The 19,071-nt window shown below is 36.5% G+C and overlaps 1 protein-coding gene across 6 annotated transcripts in view; it reads right to left on the reverse strand.

The window, feature by feature from the left end:
• Nucleotides 1–2,697: 2,697 nt before the first annotated feature.
• TRPC4 (transient receptor potential cation channel subfamily C member 4) overlaps nucleotides 2,698–19,071 on the reverse strand; it is a gene marked incomplete at both ends in the record, with an annotated part of 155,934 nt that continues 139,560 nt past the window's right edge. For 2 of the 6 annotated variants that reach the window (XM_080719988.1, XM_080719984.1), the window contains 4 exons: nucleotides 2,698–3,420; nucleotides 5,148–5,237; nucleotides 5,366–5,407; nucleotides 17,485–17,679. In XM_080719988.1, the coding sequence (XP_080576114.1) occupies nucleotides 2,698–3,420; nucleotides 5,148–5,237; nucleotides 5,366–5,407; nucleotides 17,485–17,679 (1,050 nt within the window). Of the gene's footprint in view, nucleotides 3,421–5,147; nucleotides 5,238–5,365; nucleotides 5,408–17,469; nucleotides 17,680–19,071 lie in introns of all 6 variants that reach the window. The other 4 variants (XM_080719985.1, XM_080719987.1, XM_080719986.1 and 1 more) reach the window with 4 other exon arrangements.

The raw sequence follows: 19,071 nt of genomic DNA on the forward strand, positions 1-19,071 counted from the left end.
CTCCCAGTAATTTTTATTTAAATTACTTTTTTTGGGGGGTCTTTGTATATGTGGCTTAAGACAGGGTCTCACTAGGTTACTGAGAGTCTCACTAAATTACTGATGCTGGACTCAAACTTGTGATCCTCCTGTCTCAGCCTCCAGGTACCAGCATTACAGGTGTGCATCACCATGCTTGACTTAAACACTTCTCTTTGTCTGCACTCCACTATTGTTTTGGCTTTTTTACTGTATCCATACTGTTCATCTTTATTAATGCTATATAGCTTCACTATATATTTAGAATAATATTTGATTCTAGGACATCTGGTACTAACAGTATCCAATACTTTGTGTTCATAAAAACATCTGTAAGTGACATCTGAGGGTTGTGAAAATGATCATTTCTGGGACGCTGAAAAGGAGGGTGTTACCTGTTCTACATAAATACCTCTACAATCACCGCGCTCACCTGCAGAGCATTAGCATCCCAACCCCTGTTATAAATAAGCTCCTAGAGAAGACAATTTTTCTTGCTTTTCTTGCTGTTTGTGTTGTTTAAAGGACAGAGGGAATTTAAAATTAAGTTTTGATAAAGTATGTATAATGGTGATATATAAGATTTTTATTTTGAAAACACAAACACACACACACACACACACACACACACACACACACACAGTAGAGGGCCAATAAAAATATCCCCCATACTAAAAACAAATCTTAAAATCCCCCATTGCCAAATGTTTGGCTCAGGAAAATTGGGGTATTGGGATATTTCAGTAGTCCCTGGGTTTACTCTGTCTTGATGTCCTTGAAATAAAGGTGTGAATGAAGGTATAGGTACATGCATTAGGCCTGAGTTCCACAGAATCTATCCAGCCCTTTCCTAAATCCCCAAGACAAAGGAGATTTAAGAGTGAGCAGGAGTTCAGCACCTCTGGCTTTTCTGAAAACTAATATTTAGGATTTCACACCAATATCTGAGATTCTACATTGCAGGTTTTTTGAGTCTTCTAACTTCGATCATGTAATTGCTTCTTAAGAATCAAATATAGCACATCTTTGATTTGGTGTATATCTTTTGATTTAAAGAAAGGACATAGGTTTATGGGGGCTCACCAAATTCATTCTATCTAAAAGTACATAAGATTTCAGAATCAGCAATATTGAACTCTATTTCCATGTGTTTTTCTTGTCTGTTTGTTTTGAGAAGCAGTGCTGTAGATGTTAAAAGCATGGCCTTGAAGGACACATTGTCCCTCTATTACTGCTGTGTTACCTTAACAGATTAGTATGTTTTCTCATCTATAAAATGATAAGGAGAACAATAGCTAGTTAAGTAAATATGGCACAGACAGTGGCTGGCATTACTACTGCTCTTATTCTCCATTTTTTATGTATGGTAATCAGAAACTGAGCTTATAGTATAATATGTAATTTTTGCTAACTTGCAAAATTTCTCCAGTCCACATAGGTAATTTTTGAAAGAAAACGAACTCAACATTTTTATATGAATTTGAAATAAATGCTAATTGCGTTTGGTGATGAAACTGTTCATGGCGCCTTAAGTTGACCCAAGTAATAGAATATAAACTTTAAGAAATTGTCAGTAACATTTTATATCAGATGTGAATACTACCCTTTTTAATAGTTCAGTTAATGAATGTAATATAAGTTAAACTGCCTGGAAAATGACAGAAGAAACAAGGAATTAAAAATATCTGTACAGGGAAAACTATATGCTGAATTTATGTTTTTTCAGAAAGTTAAAAATGGTTTTGAATGATTTTAATTTTGAAGATATGTATTTCATCAGTCACCAGGGGAAAGAAAAGGAAAGAGTGTGCTCATGTACTCCTTTTGCGTTGACAACAGTATTATGTGATTAAAAATATTAGAATCCCACTTTTCTTCGATTTAGATTGTCAGCATGAATTCATTTCCAACTGAATACTATACATATACAATCACATTGCTTTAATAACTTAAGCTATTCTAATTTGTTATTATTAATTTTTAATCTGAGAACTTTTGACACATTTTTGAAATTCAGTTATTCACGAAGGCTCATATTGACGCTCATATTTCGGACTTCTTTTCAGTTACTGATAGGAGACACTGTGGCAGCCTAGAACTACAAAATGTACCTGGCTTTCATGTTAAGAAAGGGTTTGATCAAGATCCCAGGGGAAGACTTGTTTGCTTTCTTTAACTGTGTGATATCGCTATTTATATTTTCTAAATAAAGAATTTGGTAATTGCGTTTCAAATTAAAATTGTGGCACTGGGTGAAAAGTCTTCCTTGAATAATCATCTCTAGAGAGCCCTACCCCCAAATTACAAAAGCTCCATTTTTTTGCATATAAAAGCATATTTTTATAGAAATCAACCACAACATGAAATAAATTGCATTTGTTTTAATTGAAAAAGCTAAAAATTCTCCGTGGGTTATTGCAACAGTACAAGAATACAAGGTGCGTTTATTAACCAAAACAATTGTAAAACAAATGGTGAAAGCAAAAGCAGGCTACAAAACAGAAGGGTTCTTGATTGCCTTTGCCTTATTTAAACACGTTACAGGTTAATATGCCACGGCTGATAAATGCTATAAAGTGTAAGTTAGCATTTGCTAATTTAATTTTAAACATCTTCCCCCACCCAGAGAGCTATGGGAAAAATATATATGTGTATGGTAAACGCCTCCTCCTTCCAGTATCACAATCTCGTCGTCACATAATCCTCGTGGGTGACCGTGTCTGTGAGGCTCAAGTCATAGTCTATGCTGGAGTCCTCGTCCTTGGCATGTTTCTCCTTTGGTATTATAGGAACAGTGTCCTCCACCACCACCTTGTCCGACTTGAATGAACACACTCTCTTGCCTACCTGTAAACCCAGTGTGTCCGTGTTTCTTTCTCTATGGTCTACTAACACACACTGTTCACTGAGACCAGGAATGCTCAGCTCACCCCGTGTAGCTAATCCTCGGGATTCCAGTTGAATATTTCTCTCAAGTGGTCCTGCGGCCTGTTGACGAGCAACTTCTTCTGAAACAGAGAAGATTTGGTTTGCATTTTGCTCAGCAGCGTTTTGTTTTGATCGTCTATGAAATAACCCGAAGTTTTTGATATCGGCCACAAAATTCACTTTTCTCTGCTTCTCCCTTGGGGGCTCTTGCGCCACCAGGGCGGAGCCATTGCTTATGTTATGTCTTTCGGAGGCAATTGCTGCTGACCTTGGATGAATCAGAGTGGTTAAATCAAAAAGGCTGAAATTCTTTTTCTTGTCCTTGCTATTACCTTCGTTATCACTCTTATCGTCAGAGTCTGCTGAATTCGAAGACTCCTTGGTAGCATTTGCAGACTGTATGGTAGAAAGTTTGCTTCCTCTTAGTAACCCCAGAACTTCGAAGCGGAAACTAGAAATATCTTGCTTTAGCTCCTAAATGAAATTTAAAACGACACATTAGGTTGTCACTTAAGCATTAGGAAATAGTAGTTTCTAATTTCATATGTAGGTCTGAAATGTTTCCACTCCCTTTTAGGAACTAGAATTCTGTTCTTCTATGAGTCTATTTAGAAGTTCCAGCTCTCTCCCTGACACTTGGTTTCATGGTTGGTTTCTACTAATTTCCCTACTAAAGTTTTGTAGTCACAAAATCTTTCCAAGGGCAACAGAGAAAGAAACAAGAAGAATTCTCCTTTCTACCACTGTGTAGTTGCGGACATGGGCTTTCTTTGGGACTGCAGTGTTAAATACTCCTTTCAAAATATTCATCTGCTGGAAAGTCTCCTTCATGAACTTGCAGGGATGTATTTTATAATATTGCAGATTTTTCTGCCCAAAGGAATATCTGACACAAAGTAGAACCAATCCCTCCAAGAGTTGGGAGTTACCTTCCATTGTTTGGTACCTTGTTGAGGACCTTACAGCAACAACTGTATCAGCCTCTGAACCCTACAAACTGCTTGCATCAGACAGCTCTCCCATTCATCCATTTTCTTATTTTTTGGAGAATTGAATTCAGTCTTAACCTGACTGGCCTTCTTTGTGGTTTTCTTCTTCCAACCTGTCTCCCCACGCAATGTAAATCCTTTAGCTTCATAATTTGGGGATTTGGGTTGCCCAAAACATTTTAGATCTCAATTTACAAGCTATGTTTTAAGATTTACAATTTATCTTTCTACCCAGCTGGCTAGTTATCTTTATTCTCTTTCTCATATTACCTGATTCCTCTGTAATGATCTTATATTTTTTTGTCTGTAAGATCTTATTGACATTAAAAAAATTCTTCCAAAATCTCTAAATACTCATACAGAATTCAAAATAATTGTGTGTTGTGTGGGTAGTGTGTGTGTGTGTGTGTGTGTGTGTGTGTGTGTGTGTGTGTGTGTGTGACTGGAGAGTGAACTCAGGGGCATTCTATCTCTGAGCTACATCTCCAGCAAATTTTATTTATTATTATTGAAACAAGTTATCTTTATGTTGTTGAGAGTCTTGCTAATTTACTGAAGCTGTCCTAAAACCTGTGTTCCTCCTATCTTAGCCTCCCAAGTACTGGGATTACAGGTATATGCCATCAGCCGTATACATACATACATACATATATATATATATATATATATATATATATATATATATATGTATATGTATGTACTTTTCACCAAATCACACTTTCTATATTTTATTTTCTTCATCAGAATTAAAGCTTTCAAATAAAAAGACAAAGATATAAGTTACAGTTACACTCAAACCTTAAATTCCCTGCTGCCAGAGTGGTGGAGAACACCCAGAAGGCTTTATTGTTAGTGTGTTGGCCATTAAATATTTCAGATAATAGAAATCAGGCTGAACTATCAAATACTAAAGCTCACTCAGCTGAGCTTGCTGGGATCAAGGAATCAGAATGTCACAAGTCTCTTGGATTTTCTCTGCCTCTGTGTTAAGTCCCCTTTGGCATTTTGGGTTAAGAATGTTTTAAATTACTTTATTTTAAGAATAAATTTTTACCACTTGCTGTTTTTTAAAGCCTCTCAATAGGACTTTTAATTTAAAAAGCAGAAGGCACACAAGCCTGCTACATTTCCAGCTCTGATTTTAGATGTGCCATGCCTAGCTTCATATTCCACGGGCTCTGTCTCTCATTGGGAAGAAGATGAAAATGATACCTTGAAGTTCTCTTCAGTCAGGCCTTCCTCGGTTTTAGCATCTCGAATCATGGCTGCCACGTATCGCTTCACCAGGTTTCTCATAACTTCCTGAGGCATTTTAGAACAATAATATCGACAGTCAATACATACATAGCATTTCTTCCCTGAGTCAGTTCTGAAGGGGGTTAGATTTTATTTTAAAGCACATTTCAAGATATAAAGCAAGGAAAACTTACTTGATATTGGTGATGTCTTCTCAAATTATCAGCAGCTCGTCTCTGAAAAGAAAAGGGACATTTCCTGTTTGATTATATTGATATGTAAACATTCTGAAAAGTAATTTTTTTAAAAATAAAAAAGGGCTTTTATACCCAAATTGGGAGTTTTACTAGAAAGTGGGCAATGGATACTGAGTGCTTCACATGAATCAAAAGAATGAGTGAACCAACATAATGAAGCGGAAGTTTATTAAAATGCAGGACATTTAAACTACAGAGTAAGTCAGCAATGAGGAAAATGTAGATCTAATATAGGATAAACAGTAGTGAAGAATAAGCTAATTATAGTGACATGCACTCCCAAAACCACTTGAAGTGATGTTGAGATAGAGTTGGGACTCGTATAAAAAAAGAAAGTCTTCATAAATGCCACATAGAAAGGTCAAGAAGTTACTCATGATGTGCCATGTGTAGTCATAAACCTTATGACAATACCACCCAAAATGATTTTAATCATGTCTGCCAAGAGGGGATTACTGCTTCAGTTAGATGGTTGAATTTAAATAAATAAGTTAAAAAGGACTTTATTCAAATACAGTGTTAGTTTGCTTGTGTTTGTAAAATAAATTTGAATCTTAGCTGTCATTTTAATTTATTTTACCTTATTTTGTTTTATTTTCTTGTTTTTTCTGGTAACCTAATAGGTAAGGCACTGGACTCCTAACCATAGCTATCATTTTAAAAAAAGAAAAATGTTTTGGGACCAAGGTGGATTAACATAGAAGAGTTATTTCATAGTACAAAATGTAGAATGCTATGACTGAAAAAAATCTACTATGAATCTCTAATAAAATTTTTATTTGTTGCTTTCACAAATATTTCAAGGACTTTAGGAAAAATTATCTATCATAATCTCATTTTATGCAATTTGAATAAACAGGAGTATTGATTCTTAAGAAAGAAATGTAAATAAGATAATATAAAATAAAACATTCTTATAATAAAGGGATTAATTTGGTAAATTGTGAAAAGCAAAAGGAGTAGTATACCTAGGTTTTAAATGTACTTTTGATCTGGTTTCTTACTAAATAACTAATTATAGATTGATAAAATAGAATTTTGAAGAGTTGTATATGTACCACTATGAAATAATACTTAAAAAAATCAAACAACGTGAGAGATTTTTTTTTCTCTTCAGAGATATAGGGGAAAATGCTATTTCTACTGGCAAGTAAGGGATTTTGGTTTCATTGTTAGGATGAGAAAATATTTAGCTTCTTAAAGGCCACTGATTATTTTAAACATTATATATTTATGCATGGGAAATGCATTTTAATATGTTCAAGGCACTAATATAAAATTAGGAAATTGGAAACACTACAAAATTAGTGTCTTGAAAATGAGTATTGCATGGGTATTTTATGACCAAACCACCAGATGGAGGTGTCTGACTCCTGTTGAGAAATAGCTCAACCCAAATCCAAAACAAAAAACACTCTTAGGAAAATAAATCTCCTGGATTTTTGTGAATTTAATTACAGATTCAAGCAAGTTGTATGCCACTTTCTTTAACATTATCACTAAAAACATTATACAGGAGTAATGGGCTCCATGATTTAAGTAGATACTCAAGTTGATATAAAAAGAATTTAGACAGTCCGATTTTTTTTGACATCCTATATAATAAATCCTTTAAAAACTCAATAAGAAATTCTCAGCAAAGAGCAGTTTGAAGTCATGATTGAACTTTAAATTTTTTTAGCACAAAGTTAAACTTAACAAAGAATTGTAATAAAAATTATCATGACATGTTTTAGTATTAAAATGAGCACAGCCTATCTTTCCTCCAGAAGAGACTCAATCATATACAAAATTAAAAATTTTAATTCAAAGACAAAAAGATCAAAGACCACAGTTTAGACAATAAGTCCAAGCTTATTTTTCTTGGGGAAATATTAAATATAAAAACATTTTATCAGAAAGAAAGAAAAACACAGAAAAACTGACTGTGATAATGTTCAGAGTTAATTTCCATGGGCCACACTAAGGTTTTATGGCTGTTCTGCCAACTGATTAGTTTTTTAGGCTGATAACAGTCAATGGAATTTTAGCACAATGGCTAAGAAAATAAGAATGAATGAAATCATCTCTTGAATATCAAAATTCCAGAATGGCACACTCAGATCATATATTTCTCTTTTTTTAATCTCCCCATTCTCTAGTTAGCACCACAGAATAGATTCTTGCTTTAGCCACTACTATCATGATGCCTATCTCTTTCTACTTTCTAGTAGGTTGTGTGGCATGATATTAAGAACATAGATTTATTGGTTGTAACTGTGTTGAAGTTGACTAAGCATGAGCTGGGAGGCTACTCCTGAGGTTTCAAGAAGGAAATAAATTCACCAGGTAATTTTGAAGACTAAATAAAAGATTTGGGAGATTTATCACTAACTATTATGAGTTTTCATCCTCCATTTTTTCACTTTCAAATGAATAAAATGATTTACATAATTTTAAAATATTCTTGAATCACAAAACTGTTCAGTCTGACAGATATCAGTATCATCTCTGAGGGAGTAAAAGAATGTAATTAGAATGTAATTGTTTCTCTTTGTGTGCTTCTTATGGCATTTTATGCTTGTGGAAAGCATTTACTTTGGTTTAACAGTTGGATGCCTTTAGTCTTGGCAGTAGAGAAGTTTAGAAGTAGGAAATTTGCATTTAAGTAATAGCATGAGGGAATGATTCTAGTAAACTTGGGCAGATGTAATGCAAACTCAGTAGACAGTCAATTTCTGGGGAAGCCCAAAAGTTTCATGAACACCTCTCCTTGACATTGAATATTTTGCTATGAACTCTGTGAATCTTTCTTTGTTTCTATATTATTGTTATTAGCTTGGAGTGCCATTTTGTGATATGTTTATTAAGTGATATATGCTCACATAACACAACATTCTTGCAACAGACAGCAAGAAACCCACAATGAATAAAACACACTTAAATGGCTTAAATAAAATGGTCTTAAATGATTCATAGTCTCAAAAGTGGAATGCCAAGCATATGAATGACTACAGATGAAAGCAAAATACAGCATTAAATAAACATGGTGAAGAATGTGTTATTTGAGTACAAGGAAGGAAGAGGTAAGATTGTGCTAAGGAAATAATTAGTAACAGCTTTCAAACTAGAAATGGGGTTTTATAGTGAACAGCAGAAAATGAGGACTCTAACAGGTAGAGATGCTGAGGCTAGGAAGTGAGTGCCATGCTAAGGGGGATTCCAGAGGTACAGTTGCAATGGTCTCTGCTACTAGGAGTGCTTGCATCAGACCATGTTGGGAAGTTAGCATCGATTCTTCATGTAGAATCCTAGATGGCACAGTGAATTCAGTAATTACTAGGTGCCTGGGCTTTTGACTAGACAAGTGTGGTGAAAGCTTAATCATCTGCTAGGCTAACCTGGGTAAAAGAAGTTTTCTAGTTTCTGGCAGTGACCATTCATCCTAGGTGCTCCTCAGCTCATGGTTGCACCTCTCTAATCGCTGCGTACAACTTCACATGAAGTTCTTATTTGGGCTCTGTGTCTTCATAAGGCCATCATTATGGTTTGGATTTAGAATGTACTCCTAGAAGCTGAGTGCAGTGGCACATATCTGTAATCCAAGTACTTGGCAGGCTGAGACAGGAGGCTCAGCAACCTTGTGAGGCCCTCTGCAATAATGAGGCCCTGTTTCAAAATAAAATTAAGATAAGGCTGGGGATGTAGCTCAACAGTAGAATGCTTCTGGATTCAATCACCAGTATCACATACACACAAACACACCCAAATGTTCCCTTAGATCTCATGGAGATAAGGAGCCATGTTGAGAGTGGGCTTGATGGCTGAGGAGGTGGCCATGGGTCTGTGGCCTGGGGAATTATATATGGTTTCTTCTCCCCTTTTACCTCTTTTGCTTCAGGATCTCTATGATGTGAGAGCAGAGCCATTGTGCTCTCTCTCTCTCTCTCTTTCTACCTTCTACCACATCTTTAACTCTACAGATGTAAACTGGCCTGATATGGACTGAAAACTTTAAAATTTCCAGAAGTGAGAGCAAATTAGTCTTTCTTTCTCTAAGGTGTAGTGGCCTGGTATTTTGTATTATAGCAGTGAAAATGATGATAGAACCAGCTGTGTTCTTACAAGGACTTTATTCTAGTAGGACCTCAACTTAACTAATTATATCTGAAATTATCCCATTTTTAAACAAATGGGATAAACATTCTGAGATACTAAGGGCTAAGACATATATATATATATATATATATATATATATATATGGATTCATACACATTCTTTTCTCCAATAATTTGGGGCAATTTGTGATATCTCTCATCAAATATTATATAATAGAACTACTATCAGTGATACTTAGGATATTTGTAACTTTTTTATTGGCTAAAGATTAGCTGATTTTAAAGGGCTTTATTATCTTAAGGAAAAGCAGTACATTATAATTATTACTAGAAAGACCAAGAACAGGAAAACTGCCAATTTTTGTTTATAAAAATAATATAATTTAGGGCATTTTATTCAAAAGTATCTAAGTAGGTAAGTGGCAGTTATATTCCTTTCAAGCATTCACAATGTTGTTGAATTTTGTAGCTATTCAAAAATTATCTTGGATTTCAGTGTGTTTAAAATGAACCTTTCTTCCTTCCTTCCTTTTAGTATTGGGAATTGGACCCAAGGGCATGATACCTCTGAGCTTCAGCCTCAACCCTATTTTATTTTTTATTTTAAAACAATGTCTTACTAAGTTGCTGAGACCTGTGATGTTCCTGTCTCAGCCTCTCAAGTACTGATATTACAGGCGTGCACCACCATGCCAGCTCTGCGTTCTTTTTTTTTTTTTTTTTTTTTTTTTTTTTAGCTGTGTGCCTAGAAAAATTATTTGGAAAAAGTTCACTTTAGGTTGGTGTGTTTTCTTGTAAATTATATCAGTAGGCACGAGACTGTGTGCAGGCTACTCCTTGACAGGATGGCTTTCAAGGCAGGTGCTGAGGGCATACCTGTGTGTCACATTAAGATAAACCACAGTTCTCAGGCTCCTTCCTTGTTAGGACAAGAAAATGGCATTCAGATCACAAAGGCAGTGGTGACGAAGATCAACTAGTTAGAAACTCCAGGTTTCAGTCCAAGTGTCAGGCTGCTTTAGCACTGGGAAGGTTTCAGCTGGAAAAGAGAGGGCTCTAGGGAATTGGCTGTGACATTGTCTGGCTTTTTAGCACTATTTCTCTCCAGGTCCACTGTGTGGGATGTCAGCTTCTCTACACATAGCTGGTTCCCTGCAGTCAATTTTCAGTGTCATTCTCTCTCATATCTGTTCTGGGTTTTGTCTATCACTGATTTTCAGTCCATGAATTATGCCCTTTAGTCTTTGCTCAGTGAAGCCCTTCAAGGATATAGCCTGCTGTGTTCTTGTCCTTTATAAAAGTCCAAAGGCATATGGCCATTTCAGGATGGGATCCCTTTTACAAAAATGGCAGTGGGCTCCTTTAGAGATGGGTCTACATATTGTTATCTATAAACACACTTTTTCCATCATTCTGTCATGGACTTGGATATTTTTTAAATAAATTCATTTTCTAAGCAAGTAAAAATAAATAATTTAAAATGCTTGAATATTGTGCTGTCAAATCAAATATTTAGGGCCTCACTTTGAAATGGAAAGAATATAGAGCAATTAGTATCTATACATTCGCATTTGGAAAAGGAAGTTTAGATCTTACAGCAGTAATTCAGAGATCCAGAGGTGCTCATGGAGGATTACTGTCAGATCTTTAATATGTATAGTTAGGCCCATTGAGAGCTATAAAGATTAAAAAAACTACATTTTAACAAAGTATCACTAAGAATGGAATCTGAGAGACATGTACAAACAACACTCTTCCTACAGGGATGAAAGGTGATGCTAATGGTTTCACGATTTCTAATTCTCTTGCCCGGGCTTAACTGAGTCTCTTCAGTAGCTCCAGGGTGGCTGGAGTATCCTATTTCTATGCCAAGGCTGAGCATAGATTCTCAGTGACCTGAGATTATGCCTCATGTTCTCTTTTCCATGTGTTTGAGAGGAAACTAAAATGTAGAGAAATGAAACTGAAGATATTAAGAATAATTTTTCAGCCGGGTGTGGTGGCGCACGCTTGTAATCCCCGCGCTTGGGAGGCAGAGACAGGAGGATCGCGCAGGTTCAAAGCCAGCCGCGCGGGCTGGCTTAGGAGACCCTGTTTCCAAATAAAAATGTAAAAATAGGTCTGGGAGTGTAGCCCGGAGGTAGAAGGGCTTCCAGGAACCCCAGTACCACCAAAAAAAAAAAAAAAGAATAATTTTTCTTATGAATTTATCAAAAGGCCTAGTATTTGGGGGAGGGAGTTCAGCATATGGACCTATAAAACATTCCATTTAGAAACTTGGCCAGAGGCATTAAAAAGTCTCATAGTAATTGAATACTTTGGGAAAGTATTGCATTAGCATCTTTGTATGTTACTTAAATGGATCTGGACTTGGTGAGCAACACGCACGAAGATCAGTGTGCTGAGCTTAAAAAGCTGAGGTAAGTTCTAATGCATTCTTTAATAGGGGTTTCTAATTGGAGCTTCAAGTTGGAAGTGCTTGTTAAAATGTGGAATTCTGGCAATTCTAGTATACACTAAAGTTTAAGAACTGGTGCTTTAATACCACAAAGGGTGTTGAATAAAAAAAATAAAAGGTAATATTAAAATTTACAAGTTAGGGCAAGTTTCTTATTTAATTATTGTACTCTCAGGAGGCTGCCTCTTTGTTTAGTGAGATTTTTATGGTTACCATAGCCAAGCCATCTCTCAGTGATGTATTTGCTTCCTATTATAAGTATTTAGCACAATAATAGAAGATTTCTGCTTCATTTATGCTTTTCTGCATAATATAGTCAAGCGAAAGATTAATTTACCTGGAGTTTCCAATCACCTGTTAAGAAAGTTCAAAGTTAAAATAAATAAATAAATAAATAAATAAATAAATAAATAAATAGTTTTCAGAGATACTTGTATTATTACTACCAGGAGGCCATAAAGATAAGGTCACCAATAATGGGCTCCTAGAGAGTGACCAGTGCAAGAAATCTGAACAGCTCTGATTTCAGACAATGACTTTCAAGTCTCATCAGGCAGCTGCTAGGTGACACACATCAAAAGTAAATTGCAAATGTGAAGGTTGGAGAGAATGCCTCAAAAACGTGGTAACCTCCAGTTAGAATTCAATGGTGTGCTTCCAAAGGGTGGCACCAATACAGGCAAATTGGTGGTGAGCGCAGAAAGCAGGGCAGCCTGATGAACCCGGGCTTTAGGACACAGGGATCTAAGGCGCAGCTGAGTGCAATGAGAGCATATGAGAGCTGCTGAAACAAATCCAGAATGGAGTACTGGATATGGGAAATGCAGGAACACGTTCCACAGACTTTCCATGAAAACAAGAGGGCAACAGAAAGCACACTGGACTGAGAAACAAAAGACCCCAGCTTTTTCCCCAGCTCCCTTCCTAAGGTCCTCTGATAAGTGAGTGAACAAGTTCTCCTTAAAGGAAATGGTGGCACTAATTGCTATCTAAGCTCCCTTTGGAGTGTAATGTTATATTCCAAGCTATTCTTTCATTTACTGGTTCTACAAAATGACTGTCATTGGTTCTACTGTGTCGCCTTTTAATTAATGCCTAAGTGTGCATCTCTTTGTCTTCATATGTCTACACAAGGAGCTATCAGGAGGGTAAACAAAATGCAAATGAATTCACAGCAAAATCAACTACTTGTTCACAATTTTCCCCACTTATCATCTCTCTTAGTATCACATCCATATTGTGTGTGTGTGTGTGTGTGTGTGTGTGTGTGTGTGTGTGTGTGTGTGTGTTACTGGGGATTGAACCAAGAGGTGTTTATTTGATTTTACTTTTTGCTCTGAGCTACAACCTAGCCTGTTTTTTACATTTTGAGTTTTGAAACAGGATCTCCCTAAGTTGCTGAAAGTCTACATTGCTGAGTCTGGTCTTGAACCTGTAATCCTGAGACCTTGGGAGGTCTCAGCCTCCCAAGTACTGGAATTATAGGTGTGCACTACCACACCTGGCTCGTATAACATCAATCTTAATTTACTTTTCACTTGTATTATTCTTTTGTAAGCAAACGCTTCTTTACAAAGAGTACATAATTTCCATGTAAATAATAAATTCATAAACTCAATTCAGCATATCCAAACCCGAATATTATTTGCTTCTCATTCTGGCAATGTGGTCAAGAGAAAAAGTACATTTAAATGGCACTGAGATTAGGATGAAGCTACTCAGGGCTGTAGCCTAGAGGAAAAAGACAGAATTGAGGGTGGGAAGAAGCTGGAGAAAGGAGATGTGATTTAGAATATTTATTTAGGTTTGGCATAAATTACCAAAGCATCGAAATACTCAATATCACAGGTTAGTAAAATTTACATGAAAAAGGAAAAATTAAATGGTTTGCAATCACAATTAACTTTGGATTATCCTTTGCATTTGATTAGAGAAAAAGAACCAAATTTAGAAATAGAGACATCAAAAGGAATTTTTGTTTTGAGGACAGTAATATATAGAAAAGAAAGCTAACTCCTGCCATTTACCCTCTCCCTCTGAAGGGTGTGAATCACTCCTTTAATAGAAAGTGCAATTGAACTGCAGGCTCCTTTCTGCATCTAAGAAATGATGGCAACTTGTTCTTAAGGCCCAGTCAAAAAGGAGAGGCGTGGGAGAGGGTTGGAAGTCAATGCCTGAAAACGTCTCCATTCTTTTAGTGGGCAGGACAGATGGCTCTGTTAAAGTATTAAAACAGGGTGGAGTAGCCAGGATGTGGCTCAGTGGTAGAGCTTTTGTGTAGCATGTACTGGGCTCTGAGTTTAATTCCTAGCACTGCAAAAAATTTAATTAAGGTACTTACATTTAAGAAAACATCGATTTTGTTTTTATTGTGGGTCTAGGTATGGAACACAGGGGCAGTCAACCTCTGAGATACATCCCCTGCCCTATTTTTTATTCTTTATTTTGAAACAGGGTCTCACTAAGTTGTGGAGGGCCACGAATGCTGGGGTTACAAGGGTGCAACACCACGCACGGCTCAACATCAATTAAAAAAAATGTATGAATAAGCCAGGTGTGGTGGCACATACTTGTAATCTCAGCATTGGGGAGGTGGAAACCGGAGATCGAGGTTTGCAGATAGCCTCGGCAACTTAGTGAAGCCCTTCACAGCCCAGTGAGACCCTGTTTCAAAAAAATAAAAAAGACTAAAACATAGGGCGCTGAGGGTGTAGTTCAGAGGTAGAATGCCTCCGGGTTCCATCCCCAGTACCACACACACACAAAAATATTAGTGATTATATATGTGTGAATGTACATCATGTACATTAGAGAATTTTCCTCTTCCCCATTCCCATCCCCCTCAGTTAGTTTGTCTTATTTGCTCATCTATGGTTTCTCCTTCTTTGTCTAGAGTTCCTCCATTGACCCATTTTCTCCCTACATCCCACATATTAGGAAGAGCATATGATTTTTGACATTTTGTGACTGAAACACAAGAGATGGAGTAGGGAATGGGGTAGGAAATAAGGAAGGGCTAAATGTGGGATATTTGCTTATATGCCTCTACCATCTTGTACCCTATTAAGATGTATAACTACAATGCACCAATAAAAATAAGGGAAAAATAAAATAAAAAATAATAAATGGGGCCTAGTGTCTCCTTATGTGTTTCTTAAGACCCATTATTCCCTCTGATTTTGCCTAAAAGTAATATATAAAAGACAAATTTCTTTGGTGAGTCTGCTTTTTATTTTTTTTTTAAATCCAAATACTTTTGTTGACACATAGCATATTTATTTAGTATTGGTCATTAGTTTTTTTTTCAGAGATTGATTAAATAAGTCTTTTATAAATTTAGAAAAAAGACTCGGTGTGGTGGTGCACACTTCTAATCCCAGTATTTGGGAGGCTGAAACAGGAGGATCGTTGTTCCTGGACAGCCTCAGCTTCTTAGTGAGGCCCTTTGCAACTCAGTGAGACCCTGTTTCAAAATGAAGAATAAAAAAGAGGGTGTAGCTCAGAGGTAGAATGGCCCTGGGTTCCATCCCCAGTAAGACACACAAAAAATATATTTAGAAAAAATATGAGGCAAAGGGTAAGTCTGTTTTGATATAGAGGGAATAAGCTGGAATTTGGCTTTCCTGAAACTTGTTCTATTTATAAAAATGATGTTAATTATTTCCTACTTTTTTGTCATAGCATCTTGCATATGACTCTATTAAATGCTAAATATTTTATATAACATATATTATAATATGTCCTCCTTCTTGAAACTCCCAGATTAAAATTTGGATGAAAATTTCCACCCTCAGGATAGAAACTATGTCTTTATGCTTTCTTCTACTCTCCAATTCTTAGCCCAGTTATAGAAAAGAACTGCTTATTAAGTCTAAGAGGGTTTATCCTATCTAATACATTTATTTTACAACCGTTTTTAAATAGTTTGAGTTTAACCTCATTTAAGAGACAAATCAAACATTTAGTGTAAAATAATTTCACACTTTTTTAAGGTCAGTGAAAAAGTCACTGTGTAAGGTTTGCAGGATAAAGCTTTACTATATCTGACCTAGTGCCTAAGATCAGATAAGTTCCCCAAATGTATTTTCCTCCAGTTCGTGGGCAGTAGATGATAGGAGAGAGTACCATGGCCTCTTCTAGGAACATCTCTGTAATACTTGCTTGCCAGTTAAGTTCTTTTTAGAATTAGCATAGTTGTTATCACTTCTCTGCCTTTTGGCTAAGATCAAGTGTTGAATTAGCATCGTTACTGGGAAGGCAGTAAATCTATGCCACTCTCAAGAGAAAAAAGTCCTATTTGGAGTTAACAGTGATGCTTTGTGACTGACAAAGCTAAAGAATAAGAAAGAATACTTGGAGCATGACTAACAGTCATCAAGTTTGCTAAATTAAAACAATTTTTAATTTTTTAATTAAATATCTTTAATAAAATGACTTTGTGATGATAAATAAAAGCATTTAAAAATATTCCCAAAGCAACTTCTCTGATGAGGTCAAAGTGATAAGGGAGTATTCATGTATTATTTCCCAAATCAATATTATAAAACCATCAAAAGCAGAGACCAAGTGAGACAGAAATTGAGAATAATGTGTCTCGCATCAATGGTTCAATAGGAAAAAACTCCTAAGTCTATGTATTTTCTGCTGGAATTGCTTGATCTTTTGACTTTCAGTAGAAAAGAAGTTTCCAAAGGAATAGAATTTCTCAGTACACTGAGAGTATGGCTCTGAGCAGTCTTAGTCCATTTAAAAATATATATAACTTGTTGGCACTTAATGATAGCACCAGTGTCTTCTAAAGTTATAACTGACAGTTGGCACAGCATGTTTAAGAAATCACACGCACTCAATCATTTCACTGAGAATTTTATCAAGCATAACATGATCTGTTCAGGAAAACATGTTAGGCACTAGAAAGATGCAGTGATCAAAACTGATATTCTCCCCTCCTGGAGCTTATTGCAATCCAGAGAAAATAGACATGGGTAAGTAATGCCACTAATAACATGCTCTAATAATACTGAAAAGAGCTAGAAATCAGGACACTAAAAGAGTGCCTAGTCAGGCATGGTGGCACATGCCTCTAATATTAGTACTTGGGAGGCTGATACAGGAGGCTGATGAGGATGAAACTTGGAGGTAGAATGCCCCTGAGTTCAATCCCTGGTAACAAAAGAAGAGAGAGAGGGAGAAAGAGAAAGAGAAAGAAAGAGGGAGCGAGCTAGATTCCCCAAACCCTGACTAGCAGACTGGGGAGGCCTGTGTAAAGAAAGTGGCTCCAATTAAAACATCAACAAGTGTCCTAAGTGCAGGAAATGGACTTGTGCAAAAGCCCCAGTTGCTCAAACAGTGCCTTAGATATGGTAGCTGTGCAAGTGAATGTTCATGGCATGCAATCAGTAAGAACAAAAGGCAGAAAGATCTGACAACATTTAATAAGGAATACAACTATATTCAAATACACAATTTAAGAAAATAATAATAACACTCTGGATTCTTACCCCTATTGTTCCAAAACTTTCTGGCTTTCTTCTCATCTTTTTCTTGCACAAGTGTGTCCATATCCACTTGACCAGGTACCAGAGAGACTTAGGGCTTGGGATGACATTGAAAGGAGTAGGCAGAGTACCTCCTTCTTCAAAATAACTCATCCAAAGCTTTGTTCTAGCAAATTTCCATTCTATATCTGCATGGTCCTGAACAGGAGAACATGACAGCTGATGACATGTCTCTTAATTAATAAGATAAGACAAACCTTATGGAGAGTCTGAGTCTGACTTGGCCTAGTTCTTGAAACTTTAATTAGATCACTATAGAAACACGGCTAACACTGGGAGACAGTCATCTAAACTCATAGGATGGCTTACCCTGTGAGTAGTTACAGTTCTCGTGAACCTTTTCATCCTCCCTTCTTCAGTGAACGAGACATGTAAAATGATTCCACGGGAAAGAGACTGCAGTGATTAGTTGCAATTCAACAATGATTCTGTATACCCTGCACTATAGACTCACAGTAGCCCAGTTTCATGAGGTTCTGGTCAGAAATATTTTATGTCTTACTCAAGTTCTGACACGGCTGCTTAGGTCAATGCCACCTTCTCAGATGCTCTTAACTTAGGCTTTGGTGCTGCCAAGAAACATCTGAAGAGATATATTCTCATGTGAATAATTCTTGCCAACTTTTAGGCAATAGACACCAACACAGAGGGAAGTTATTCTAACAGAGGTAGAATGGGACCTCTCTGGCACAGCAGAGGACCATGACTTAGCCTTGGCCAAATATCACCAGATAGAAGTTTGGCTAGTGATTGTCCACAAGCCTCATATTATCCTTCTCATCTTCTGTTACTCACTGTACTTTATTAACCTCTGGGAAACATTGGGACATTTATGGCAATTAGATATAGGGCAGGCAGTTTCTTCTCAAATTAGCCACAAATCTGATTCAAGCAGAGAGTCTGAGAAGTAGGAGGTGGTAGAAATAGGGCATATATGCATTTTAAGAATTCAAAATAGCTCATTGTAACCAATTAATAAAAGAGAATTTAGATTTTAAAGTAGGAGAATAATCTTGGACTATTCTGCCATTCCTAAATTGCTGTGTACTGATGAATGAATATGAAATATTTATACATATTTATATTCTGCACAATTGGTATTTTACTCTAGACTCTGGACATATCTATGCTCTGACATGAATAACCATTCCTTTCACGCTGCTGAGCAAATGGTTGATTATGTAGATCCCTCGGTAGGCAGAAACACAGAAGCTATAGTTTTCCTTCCCTTTTATTCCCCATTCCCTCCTGCTTTACTTCCCTTTTTCTTCCTAAACACACATATATATATATTCTGTCTGAACATGTTGAGTTAGTGAAGACTGTGTCCCACAGCAGTGAGGAGACTGAGCAGTATTGGCTCAGGGGAATGCCAAGGCAGTCACTTAGATGACCTGCTGACCCGCTGACCTGTGAGTAGCTCCTTCTGATTCATTCATTATTGCTACTGATAAGTAGGTGCTTCCTTTGTTTGTGGTTTATGATTCTGAGAGGTCTCTAGCATAGTCTAGAGTGCTTAAAAAATCTGGA

The sequence above is a fragment of the Muscardinus avellanarius genome (genome assembly GCF_963383645.1).
Source record: "Muscardinus avellanarius genome assembly, chromosome: 2".
Lineage (NCBI taxonomy): Eukaryota > Metazoa > Chordata > Mammalia > Rodentia > Gliridae > Muscardinus > Muscardinus avellanarius.